The 13,891-nt window shown below is 35.9% G+C and overlaps 1 protein-coding gene across 1 annotated transcript in view; it reads right to left on the bottom strand.

The window, feature by feature from the left end:
- USH2A (usherin) overlaps positions 1–13,891 on the bottom strand; it is an 800,956-nt gene that overhangs the window by 568,462 nt on the left and 218,603 nt on the right. Inside the window, exons 16-19 of the mRNA XM_057531465.1 lie at positions 12,780–13,274; positions 11,479–11,748; positions 9,725–9,894; positions 4,872–5,016 (exon numbers count right to left, since the gene is read on the bottom strand). Coding sequence (XP_057387448.1) covers positions 4,872–5,016; positions 9,725–9,894; positions 11,479–11,748; positions 12,780–13,274 — 1,080 coding nt within the window. The remainder of the gene's footprint in view (positions 1–4,871; positions 5,017–9,724; positions 9,895–11,478; positions 11,749–12,779; positions 13,275–13,891) is intronic.

Here is a 13,891-nt window from a genome sequence, read left to right as displayed (position 1 = left end):
ACAAGTATCTTTTTGATTTCTGTGACTGAGATTTAAGGAAAAACAACATGTTTAAGTGATTCAGTGCTTCAAAAAGGCTGACTACTACTTCAAATTTTGGGTGTTCTTCTTCAAAATTTTTAAATGGTCGCTGGCTTCTTCTGATTCCTGACACCTCACTCACGTAAACTACATTTAGACTTGAGTTAAATTTCTCACAAATCCATTAGAATTCACTGGAGTAATATATACCCTCCAAATTGTAACTTTATTACTAGAATAAACAGAGCAGGAAGAATCATAGCTACAACTTAACTTTCATTCCTTTCCTACAATGGTCAACAAACCTGTTGACCATTCAAAAGGATTGACCTTCTCACTGTTTATTTCTACGACTTAATATCTATCAGTTACGCACAGAGGTTTGATCCTAGGAAAATTTTAGAAAAAAAACCTTATTCACCTATTAAAAACGAAGGAGGCAAGAAGGATATTGGATCTGTAATTGCTGGGGTTTTCTTTGTATTCTAATAAAAACAAGTCCATTCTCCCTGATCCAAACACCCCTGAAAATGGTATATTTTATAATAAATCAAGTGGCAAGTAAAAATTATTTTTTTATACCTTTGTCATGTAAGTGACTTTATTCCCTGCTTGTCAGATGAAGAGTCAGAGAGTTCTGACAAAATAAATTAAGGGATAAAGGAATAAACATTTTAGCAGAAGAGAGCTAAAATAATTTTTCCTTCAGAAAAGAAAGGATTTCACATGTGAACAAAGTTAATGTATTTTTTTTTTAATGGTAATTGAGTAGAAGGAACATTTTGGCAAAGGACAAAAAACTACACATTTAAAATTTACTATCCCATCTTCTCCTGCAACTGTTTAATTTTTTACCTTCCAGCTTCTGCTCTAACCATGTTAATCAGAGTGCTGCCCAGAGAGTCATCAGTGACCCCACGTTCCTTGCGGTTTACATTTTTCCTACTTCCCCTACAGCATGTGACCCTACTGACAACATCCTCCTTCTAGAATTCTCTCTCCCCTTGATTTTTTGGATACTGCTTTTTCTAGGTTCTTTTTCTAACTCTGACCACGTCTCTGTTCCCTTTATTTCTCCTTTCCTCTTCCTCCCAAAATGTGAGCATTCACTGAGATGTAAACTTTTATTTTGTATTTTCTCTGCCTTCACTAATACATTTTCATCCATAGTTTCGGCTCCTTCTATACGCAGGTGATTATAAAACCCGCATCCTTCTTAAGCTCCAGATTTGCATTTTCTGCTGTTGGCTGGTTATAATCGTCATGGATGTGTTTCCATCAGAAAATCAAACTGAAACTCATGGTTTTATTTCTCCCATATGTTCTTTCTTCGTGTTTTGCATTATATTTAGTGGCATCACCACTGCCTAGGATATTTACTGTCATCTTCAATTCCTCCCTCTTCTTAACCTGTGGATTTCCTCTCCTTGATCTACTCTATTCCTTTCTTTTAATCTTTCCTTCTATTTATCTGCTTTACTTTCTCATGGCCCCCTTGGAATGTCTACCAGTCTCTATTTTCACACTTTATTCTACACTATACGGACAGAGACATCTTTATAAACCTCAGCTTTCATCACGTCAGTACGGAACAGCCCCTCAAACAGCGACACATGGTATAATAGCTGCAAAAATCTTTACCAATTCTTTATAGTCCATTTCAAATGCCATTTAACCTGAGCTAATTTCCCAGTCTCCTAAATCAAAGTTATCTATCCCATATTCTCCGTTCCCATAGCTTTCTTTTATCCTTTCCCCCAAGGTGTTAATCCTACCTGTTATATGTCAGTACCTTAATGCAGACACCATTAAGGTATCTTTGAATGGATTCTATTAGAATCCCCTCCACCCAGTGCTTTAAATAGTAACCTTAATAGACGCTTACTGAATTGAGCATTCACAGCAAAACAGCAACAATATGGTTATGACACATTATTAACTCTATATTGTAAACAACAAATTTGAAATGTGTAGCTTTTGATCAAAATCCTGAAATGCATGTCATAATTCTGAACAACACGCTCCTTACAGAACTGAAAAATGATGCTTTTCAATGTTAGCGCCCCCTACAGTTTACGTTTGCCATTCAATCCTTAGTTTTAGGACTCTCCATTGTTATACTTATGTTATAATACTGTTACGGAAACAAAGTTGTAAAATAAATTGCATGACTTCGATAACATTCGATTAGACATTCTATAACATTTACATTGTGACTGATAAAAGTATTACAAAACAGTTATGATAGAAATCTTGATAAAAATAACAATTTTTTTTGGAGGATTTACTCTGTGCTGGGCACTGCTTTAAATACTTAACGTGTATTTACTCCTCGGGAGAGCCCTATGTAATAGGTTATCCTTATTTATAATTTGGAAAACTAAGGCACAGAGGTCATATAATTTACTCAAGGTCACAAAGCTAGTAGACGGCAGAGCCCAAATTCAAGTTGCGGCATTCTGGCTTATCATTTTCCCCTAAAACACACAAATAAACTCTTATTTGAAAAAGTCAATTAACTTGCACATCTCATGGCTTTCGGAGACTATGAGAGGTTTCCAAGTTCTGTTTTTCAGGGATAAAGAGGCAGGGAGAGGACTCAGAGGGCCTAGATGAGCTCTGCTCCACTCAACTTCCAGTGGATGGAGTGGCCTTAAGCCTCCTCACCAGTGACTAGAAGAAGAGCACATAGCACTGGGGCGCAGTGAGTTCCACGTCACAGGAACTCCTACTGCAACCAGTGAGGATGCTATTCACACAGACGTGATCATTGGTCCATTAAGCAGGGAAGATGCCATTCTATAGACATTTTCCCTGCTTTTCTCTTTCCACTTCCAGGATCTGTCTAGTGTCTGGGGACCAGCATGTCTCTGTTCAGTTCTTTTAGTTTGTGTCTATGAAGAAACAGAGTAGATCCTATCTAAAGGAGAGAGCCTGTCCTAACAGTGCTAGAAACTAGGGCATGTGAGGTGCAGCTGGGAGGTCCCTCGGTACACAGCCTGGAGGACAGAAGACTTGGCTGGCGGTATTGTTACTGAAGATGTTATTGGAAGTGATGTCATGAGGAAGATGAATTAGAGTGAGGACGGCCCCCAAGGGAGTGGAAGGAGAATGTTCAATAGAAGCCAGAGGAAGGTATTTTGGATTAGTATCACCTTTGAAATTGCGTTTTCAAAGAGGTCTCTAAACATGGTATGATTTGCCAGAGAGGTGTAGTTCCCCTACCACTAAAGGATCAAATACAGGTCAGACAAACCCATGGAAGGAATATTGCATAGGATATATTAATATTGGCTAGATAGTCACCCTAGATGACCTTGAAATGCTTTACAACCCTGAGAAGCTGTGATTTCAGTTCTGCTCGGTCACATAATCGGAGTCCCTTTATCCTCCCCTAGATCTCAGGCCAATCTTTGGTTTGTGTGGTTTCTGTTTTCACTTTCTCCAGCCCCCAGGACAGATTCCTCTTTTAGTTTTTATCCTCTAGTCCCAAATTATGTCATTTTTTCTAAAAGAGACAGGGAGTCTTCCTCTGTTATCCACACTCTGTAACTCTCTAATAACATAGTATATAAAAATAAATAAATATTCTTATAGGAGAATGGTGTTTTTTGTTCAAGGTAGGTACTCCATAAATACTTGTACATATAGGTTAAATATGTTAAAACACGAAGAGTTGAGTCACAGATAATAAAACATAATTTCTTGGAACTTTGGAGTCATTCTCATTATTGAAAAAAAAAAAAAAATTTTTTTTTTTTGGCCCTGCCATGCAGCAAGTGGGGATCTTAGTTCCCCAACCAGGGATTGAACCCATGCCCCTTGCATTGGGAGCACAGAGTCTTAACCACTGGACCGCCAGGGAAGTCCCCATCATTGGTGGACAATTTGAAGAAACAAAATTACTTGTTATATTTGAAGTTTGTTGTATATTGATACGAGATAATTTGAGCCAAACAAGTTTTTCCAGAACGAAAACAAAATAAAACAAGACAAAAACTATGGAATTGTATATGAAGACAGTAAGGAAGAAGGTCTAAGGAGTATTTTCATAGCTAAACATGTTTGCATGCTATCTGTCATTCGCCTAGGAGTCTCTTAACCTCCTCACATCTGGACATTTCCTTAAAGAGCACCAGGAATCTAAGCCTTGTTGGATGCTGACAGAAAAACTGATTTGAAAATATCCTAAATGGTAAGTAATTGGGTTATATAGGTGTTAATAATACATGTAATCAAGTTTGTGTGAACCTAATTTGTCGTAAGCGAAGCAAGCAAAAAATTATACAAACTATTTCCTGGTAAGATTATACTTGATAACAAGTTGTTATTTCAATTTTATGTACTTAGGAGTTTCATATTCATAATAAACAGATTAATAAGCACACTACTGCTTATCCAATAAAGGCAAAATATGATACCAGGGCAACCCAGTAATTTCTGGATGTCTGCTGTTAGCTCCGTGGGGCAGGAGGGGATAGACCCAATCCCACACAAAAAAAGTTAAGACTGAGAGAAGCAGTATTCTGAGTCCTCACAAGAAGCCTGCTAAACACTTCAAACAATTGTTGGGACACTTTTAGGACTTAGGGTGGTGGGAGCCCTGTAATCACTTGGCATCTAATTATGTTTCTTATGATGACACAGCTGCAACTCAGGAATGTTCAGGGCTCTTAAGTTTCTTTTTCTGTTCAACTATGTCATGGTCAGTAGCAATCAGGGTTAGTGAGGGAGAAGGAGAAAGCAGAAAAGACAAATATTAAGTCCAAACTAGAGAAGGTATTGAGATTTGTAGGTGTTTTGTTTATAAATACACAATATATCTTTCATGTCCTTTAGAACTTGCTTACCTGCTGCTAAAGTCCGTCCTGCTCGCGAAGCACTGGTTATACAACCAACTGAATTGCAGAGAGAAATAGTAAAGTTGTATATCCTATAAGGTTGTAGTCCTTTTACAATATAAGACAGTTCTTGGGATTTAGCAGTGTACAACACCTGTGAAACAAACAAACAAAAAAAGAAGTCAGATAATAATCAGTGTGAAAAACATTAGCTTGACAAGCAAAGTTCCAGGAATTCTGACAGAGGGAATTTTTGCCAACCACGATTAGGAAAAGGGATTCTTTTTGAAGGGCCTCAACAAGCTAGGATTTAATTGATAATTGTACAATCACACTGCTTTATGAGGTAATAATCCAGTTCCTGAGTGGATAAATGAGGAAACCGAGTTATTGCCTCATAAAGCAGCATGGTGGTGCAGTTCGTGTCACTGATGGTACAGATAAAGAATGGTGACACTGTCATTGTTATCGTGAAAAAGTCCAAATAAAACCACGGGGCTTGGCCAAAATGAACCCAGTGCAGTAATGCCCACATGCTAGCTGATGGAGCTGGTACAGAAAGATGTCACTACGTTAAATCAATCCCATCATTTGCTTTAAAAAAAAAAAAAAAAGCCACAGGAAGAAAAAGGGAAAAAAAGGAAAGATTACTGAGCACCCACATGAAGTCAATTCTCAATCATCTTTCTTGCACAACTGAGCATAAGAAGATTGATCAAACAGTTACATTTTTTTTTGAAATACTGTCTTTATCACACATTTTCAAATGAAAATAGCAGATTTGAGCAAAGGAGACTCTATGGTCCATAAACAAGTAATTAAACAATAAACACTGAGAGCTTGTCCTGTCATTATAACTAGAATTGATCAAAAGCAACCATGTAAATTTGCTTAGTCTGTAGATACAAAGACCACTGGTGATTATATTCAGGAAAAAAAAGTCATTAAAATGGATAGTCTGACAGCAAGCATGAGTACAAAGCTATTTTTCTAAGGGATATTGATATACATTCATATCAAATAATCTTCCATAAATATAAATACTACGGGTAAAGATTAATAACATTTGGAGTCAATTTCTAGATTTTGTTTTCCCTTTAGGAGTACAATAAAATTCATTTGGAATATGTGCCTGGGTACTGACTTTAAAATTTCATAAACTGAGTAGTTCTAGAAAGCAGTGTGTTTGGAAAATAAATTATGTTGCTTACACAACATTTTTCAGAAATAAAGGTGACTTTGGAGATTCAAAATATCCAGGAATAATTTAAAACATTAGTACCATTTTCTTGCAATTACATTTAGAAATCAGAAAAGCATCAAACACTAAATTATTAATCCTTTTTCCAATTTTAAAATGGCTACTTAGGTTTTGAAGATATAAACTGTTTTCTTTCGTGCAATGTGATTTAAAATTTTCTAAGAAAAATAAAACTTTGAAATGAGTAAATCTTACTTAATATTGCTATAAGATTTATCTTATTTAGCACAATCTTGATGGGATTTAATGTAGTTTTTTAGAAAATAAAATTGTTTTTAAGATAAAATACATTAAGGTATTTCTCATTTAATTTAAAAAATTGAACCATTTTTAAACAAATTATTCTTTGTCTCAAGAACACATCAAGAGGGATGGAAGAACAGTATGGAGGTTCCTTAAAAAACTAAAAATAGAACTACCATATGACCCAGCAATCCCACGACTGGGCATATACCCTGAGAAAACAATAATTCAAAAAGAGTCATGTACCACAATGTTCACTGCAGCTCTATTTACAATAGCCAGGACATGGAAGCAACCTAAGTGTCCATCAACAGGTGAATGAATAAAGAAGATGTGGCACATATATACAGTGGAATATTACTCAGCCATAAAAAGAAACAAAATTGAGTTATTTGTAGTGAGGTGGATGGACCTAGAGTCTGTCATACAGAGTGAAGTAAGTCAGAAAGAGAAAAACAAATACTGTATGCTAACACATATATATGGAATCTAAAAAAAAATGGTCATGAAGAACCTAGGGGCAAGACAGGAATAAAGATGCAGACCTACTAGAGAATGGACTTGGGGACACGGGGAGGGGGAAGGGTAAGCTGGGACAAAGTGAGAGAGTGGTAGTGTATATATGGACATATATACACTACCAAATGTAAAATAGATAGCTAGTGGGAAGCAGTCACATAGCACAGGGAGATTAGCTCTGTGCTTTGTGACCAGCTAGAAGGGTGGGATAGGGAGGGTGGGAGGGAGGCAGACGCAAGAGGGAGGAGATATGGGGATATATGTATATGTATAACTGATTCACTTTGTTATAAAGCAGAAACTAACACACCATCATAAAGCAATTATACTCCAAAAAAATGTTAAAAAAAGAAAAAAAAGAGGGAGGGGATATGGGGACGTGTATGCACATGGCTGATTCGCTTTGTTGTGCAACAGAAACGAACACAGTATTGTGAAGCAATTATACTCCAATAAAGATCTATTTAAAAAAAAATTTTTTAAAGAACACAAAATGAAATATAATAAAGAGAAAATGTAAACTAATACTAATTTTGATGAAATTTTACTTCTTCTCTACATATAGTTGTTATAAATTACGTGATTTTTAAGAGACACTTACCCTAGAGCTTGGGGCATGTAAAATCATCACTCAGATAAACTGTGTCTTTATCATGTACATAGACTCATCTTAACAAGTCTTAAAGGATGTATCTAATTGAAAGTTTTTTGTGGGATTAATCTTAAAAGAGGTGAGAAGAACTTTGTAGGAGTTTAAAATACTACAATGATAATAGCACCACTTCTATATATGTCTTCTACTACATTCTTAGGTAAAGATCGTTTAACAGTTATTTTTACAGTAGGCTTTCCCCAGAAATTTTGGCTATTTATTTACCAAGATTATAACAAGACATGCTCAGGTCAGTGTGGATACAAATTTAATTGTTGAGAACATAAAAAATTTTGACTTTGCCACTTGTGATTTCACTTTCTTGAATATACGATTAGGTAGATGAATATTTGCAGGAGAGGGTATAAGAGAGAGAATAAAGTGACATATCTATATCCTTCTTTTAATTCAGCCACAAAGACTTTTAAACAAACAAAAGATTTATATACATAAATTTTGTCAATATAAAAAAATATTTTCCTGCCCCATTGAATAATATTTTATAAAATGTAATGTAGCCGTATCCCATTAATAATAATCACTAATCAAAACAATATCTAATATTTGTCAAGCTCTTTAAGCTCCACAAAAACTGTATAGATAAGCAGAAATTGTTTTCCCATTTTACACATGAATAAAACCTGAAGCACAGAGATGTGGGATATGGCAAGTAATTGGTAAAAGTGGGATAAAAACAAGTTGATTTCTGGGATGTGTTGTATAAACTATGGGGTTTTTTTTTCTTATCTTAGTTTCTTGGAATAGAGTATTATAAAACAAGTAACAGCCAGAACGCATAATATGCTGTGCAAGCTGGTAATCCAAACCCACATGTCATCCACCATTCTGACACTGCTGGCTCGATCTCAGCTCCTACCTATGACTCCTTGGAGGACCCTTAAGACTTGTGAGAGGAGAAAAATGTGGTTTGGTTTGCAGATGGGTTGTCTTAGTATGTGGTTAATGAAGTCAAAAATGGGTGCTGGCTGCTCTATATCTCCATTCAGGGATGGTCCTAAAACCCAGCAATAAAAAGAAATCCTTTCAATGGGCAAAACTTTAGGTAGTGCACCTGGTCATTTATTCTGTGTGGAAAGGGAAGGGTTCCTGAATTATATGGCTGTGGTTTGGTTGTATTGAACATGGCCATAAAAGAAAAAAGACTAGAAAATCAGGAACTAGGATGTCTAGGGAAGAAGAATGTGGATAGGCCCATGGGACAGGGCATCAAGTAAGTGTGAAGATCTTTTCATGTCCTGTTAATGTCCTCCAAAGAGCATCTTCCTCAGAAGAGATGCTAAACAGCCAAGTATGCAGAATGACTTGTCCAGTTGACGTCAGCCAGTCTCTGTCATTGGTCACTCTTATGCTGATAGAAAGGACACTGGTCACACCATAAACTTGAGGGTAACAAGAGCCTCTCATCCTCCAGGATTATTATACATATCAAATGAGTTAGTCTATGTACACAGTAAAGCCTCAGTAACCGTTACCTATGATCATTATTCTCATTACTGCTGGCTGGATATAACCCACTAGAAGGAAATATGTCACTACATATCCCAAACCTTGAACATGTTCACAACCTTTGCTATAAGCTGTGATAAACTGCATCCCTCAGAATTTATTCTTAGGAAATAGAAGTCTGCAAAATGTACATATAAGATGTTCTTATCAATGTCATTTAGATTTCCAAGAGAATTAATACAATAGACATACCAATTGATTGTGGATTGGTTGAATCATTATTGTGTACCCAGATAATATGATAGTACACAGCTACTGAATGTCAGCTTCTTGCAAGATATTTAAGGATATATGCTAAGTGGAAAAAGTAGATTTCATGAAACAAAATTATACCAACTTTATTTCCATATACCCTTATATTAGGAAAAAATGAGTGATATAAGTATTTAGAGCCTTGTATACATAAATATTATATTAAGAAATGAATGCCCCCTTTAAGAATTGTATTGAGTTGGCCAAAAACTTCATTCGGTTTTAAGTAAAAATAAGACATATTTTTCATTTTCACCAAGAAATTTATTGAATGTATTCATTAACTGAGCAAACTTTTTGGCCAACCCAATATAAATGAAAATTCTGTCATCATTCTGCAAATACAGAAAATGTCAATATGAAGACATAATTCAATTCTGAAAGGTCGTTAGTTGAAAATAACAATACCTGTGAAAACACCACCGGACTAGATTGTTGAGGTGATTGTTCAGAAACCATACTGACGTTATACCCCACAACTTTTCCTCTTGTCACATTATCTGCTGGCATCTCCCAGGACACATTGAGCGAGTATGGTGAGAGGGGGGAGATTGAAGGAGGGGTCATGAATACAGGCACTGTTAACAACAACAATAACAACAGCCAAAACAATGAATGCTGTATTCACACGTTTTCAACCTGAATTCACACATTTATCCTAGTTTCTGAAACACCTCACTCCTTACATAATATTCTAATTTTTAAAAATCAAAGAAGATGCTGGTGTGTATAAAAGCTACTCACTTATTTTTATATCTGCAAGGATGTTCTCCACCTTCACATTACTAACAAAGATATTTTCCATTTACAAAATTAAAAAATAGGAATTTGCTTGTGTTCATAAAGGTAACTAGTAGATAGCTGAGGAGGAAACCATAGGTCTTATGATGTCTTTGAAAGGAGAAGCCACAAAAACAGAATATGTCTCAGTCCTCAAAGTTTAGAACAATGCATAGTGACATATTGGACTTCTTATGTAGAGAAATAATTCACTGAGCTTCTGGGAGAATATTACTCTTTAGACAGAGGGAAATCGAAAATGTTCTAAATAACCCCGAAGAAATTCGAAAAGTTTTCAATAAATCTGGATTGAAATGTTCAGGGACATACACACATACATTCTCCCCCTGCCATCCTTGAGATCTTAATATGGATTTTAAATGTGCTAACCAAAGGTGTATTATCAAAGGACCTAATTTCACTTTCATTAGCCAGTGACCCATATGATTATGAGGGTCTAGTATTGCTGTTTCATCCATTACTTTTCATTTCTGACCTTGACTTTCCCCTTCCGGAATGCCATGGCTCATCACTTGTGCTATCATGGCCTTATTATTTGGACAAGATGGCTGGGAGTCATTAAGAGATGCTCAAGCACAATGCACATTTTATTCATGAAATGATTCCCTTGGACATCAAACTAGAAGCTACCCTTACCCTCCACAGTCCTAACAGATCCAATTTAAATCATGACTCTGGTTTCTTTGGATATCTATAGATTCAAAGCATAACAAAAGTGTAGTTTTTTTGTCAAGGGCTCATGAAATTTGACGTGTTTATAGTATAAAGAATGAGGTGGAGGATTAAAAATATCTCATTTGCCTTAGTAAAGCTATCTTAAGAAAATTAAAACTTTTCACCATCTTTCCTTACCATATTGCCAACTGCTTATAAACACACTTGTGAATTACAGATTTTGATGTCTGGGATTATATTTTAAGGTACAATTTGGTACCTAAACTATTTGTTTTGGAAAGAGAAAGAAAAACATAAACAGATTTGTGAAACTGGTAACAGTTTTCTCTTTCACTGAACATAAATTGTACTGAATTTGGAGCAAGATGGGACATATGGCCATCCCACTTCAGGACTGGAAACCAATTGCTATTTTTGACAAACACTTCCAAAAGACTATAACTACAGTTAAGTCATTTTTGCCCCTTGAAGTAACAACTAAAACATTATTTTTTCCCTAGAACTTACTGCAAGAACTTTGTGACCTTGAGTTATCTATGAAACCAATCTATGCATTCAATATTTCCTTGGTTTATATAAATGTACAGCTCTTGCTTTTCAAATGTATTTAGTGCTGTTGACTTTAATTTGAGGCAATATTTTCATTCAGGAGTTTCCAAAGTAGAGTTCAAAGCATTAGTCTTCACCTGATTCTCCCGTTCTTCCTGTGGTCCAGGCAGAAGACACACTCCCAGCCATGTTCACAGCTAAGACTCTAAACTTGTACTTGGTGTACGGCTCCAAGCCAGTGATGATTGTGGTTGATTGGGGAGGTTCTAATGCATTTTCATTGGCTGATTCTGCAAGTGGGTAAGGACTGAGCCAGCCACTGCTCTGAAAAACTCGACTTTCTGCTGACCTGGTTTCTCCATTAGATCTCAGTCTTTTCATGTATAGTTCATATCTTATAATCATGCCTAGAAAAGTAAAATGGTGAACAAAGAGGACTTATTAGACAAATGGGCTATTTTAGGGGTGGGGTGATGTTAGGTTATGTGAAGAGTCCTGGCTTTCCTTGTTCTTCTGACTCAATTACCTGTCTATTTTCTTGGTAATCTACATGATAGGTACTTATAAAAAAAAACAAACTAGAAGTTGATAGCTACATAGATGCATGAAATATTACTGTAAAGCATATTCATGGAAAATGAAAACTGAGCACAAAAGTGTACAAACACAAAATAACTATAATTTATGATAGGTACATTCAATATTTTTCAGGATGATTGGTCATAATTTCTACTAAGAATGGCTATCTCTTTTTGGAAATTTGATCACTGTACCTTCAATTTGTATAGTTTCAAATTTGGGAATTTTAATTTGATTATCTGCTTAATGTAAGCCTTGTTTACATAAATATTAGAATATTACAGTTCATTTCCACCTAGTTTTATCAAGTAACTTAAAAATCCTAAGAAAAAAGCTTTTGTTATAATACGTACATGATATTAAATTACTAAAAATCTATGAATGTGTGCTGGCCTGTATAACCAAGGGTTCAATTATATAAGCCCCAAAATTAACTTAATGGAGTCAGCTAGCCTATATACATATTTTTTGTACTATTTCATATCTTTTTCTTGCTTAAAAGAAAATTTACTGCTTATGGGTGCCCTAACTTGTGACACAGTCAAATATAATGCATTTCCTAAGTGAGTTTCAAATTAGAAACATCATTTGTGTTATGGCAGATGTCACTAAGAGCAAAGATAATATTAGCCTTCTAGGGGGCAATTTAAATGAGTGGAATTTGTTATTAGATTAAAGAAATATACTTATTCTACTAACCAGGACAAATAGTATATCTTTAGAAATTGTTTCCCAATTACGACATCATGCAGTTATAAAAATGAAAATGGTTGTCAGAATCTTATTGCACAATTCCAAATACCCAGATTCTCCTTCATGTTTTACCCAAGAATGGGAAATCTAGGCCTTGAATTCCTACCATTTGGTTCCATCGGTGGAGCCCATTCTACATGAAGCTCTGTGGAACTGATCTTCCGCACCTCGGGTGGACCCAGCCTTTGGGGAGGTGCCTGGGCCGTGGTCACTGCCAGAGGGGTGCTGTGTAAACAACCCCCACTAGTACACGCCTGTACAGCAAAACGGTATTTGGTGAATGGAACCAGATTCCAGATGGTAGCGGTGGTTTCAGGACCTTCATAGGGAACACAAGGCTGGATGCCATCTAGAGGAGCACAGGACAAAATATATTTCTCGATAGGACCAGAACGATTTGAAGGTACAGCCCAGGTAAGTGTCACAGAGTCTGAGCTAATAGGACTGATATAACTTAAGTTCAGGCTTCCCTCTGGGGCCCCTGGTTTTGTCCTGTAGGTGACAGCTGCACTCCTTGTTGAACCACGCAAGCTGCTGGTCTCGAGGTAATAGGAATAGGAGGTATATGGCGACAGTGCAGTGTCTAAGAAGTACTGAATATCTGAAGTTTAAAAAAAAAAAGAAGAAAAGAGTTACATTCCACAAATTGGCAAGGAAACATTTCTAATTATTTTTCTGTTATATAACATAACTACATTAAACTACACCAATCCACTCTTTTGAATACAAGTATGGTTCATATTTTTAAAAATTGAGATGAAGCAAATACTGGTTACTTTTATTGTGCAGTACAATATAAGAAAAGTGCCTTTTGGAATGATGCATATTTAGAAGCTTAAGCTTTTGTTTTGTTCTTTATATGATACAGCATCCTTTTTATAGAAGGTATAAGAGAGTCCTTGCAAATTCTCTGAAACAGAAATAACTAGGTTTCTTATAGTAATCAGATTGTTTTTTAGACACTGATACACTAGACCAAGGGTTGGCAAACTACTGCCACAGGCCAGGTCTGTCACCTAGCCAACATCTTGACTAGAGCCTCTTCTGAATTTCCAACCCATGGAAACTGTGAAACTATAAATAATGATTGTTGCTTTAAGCTGCTATGTTGTAGAGACAATTTGTTATCAGCAATGGAGAATTCACACAATACTAGACATGAAGGATTTGAGGAGAGAGAAGGAGGTAGAAAAAGGAGGTAAAAGAAAAAAAATGACG

Source organism: Balaenoptera acutorostrata, chromosome 1 (genome assembly GCF_949987535.1).
Source record: "Balaenoptera acutorostrata chromosome 1, mBalAcu1.1, whole genome shotgun sequence".
Taxonomy (NCBI): Eukaryota; Metazoa; Chordata; class Mammalia; order Artiodactyla; family Balaenopteridae; genus Balaenoptera; species Balaenoptera acutorostrata.
This window is presented reverse-complemented; position numbering and strand designations above follow the sequence as displayed.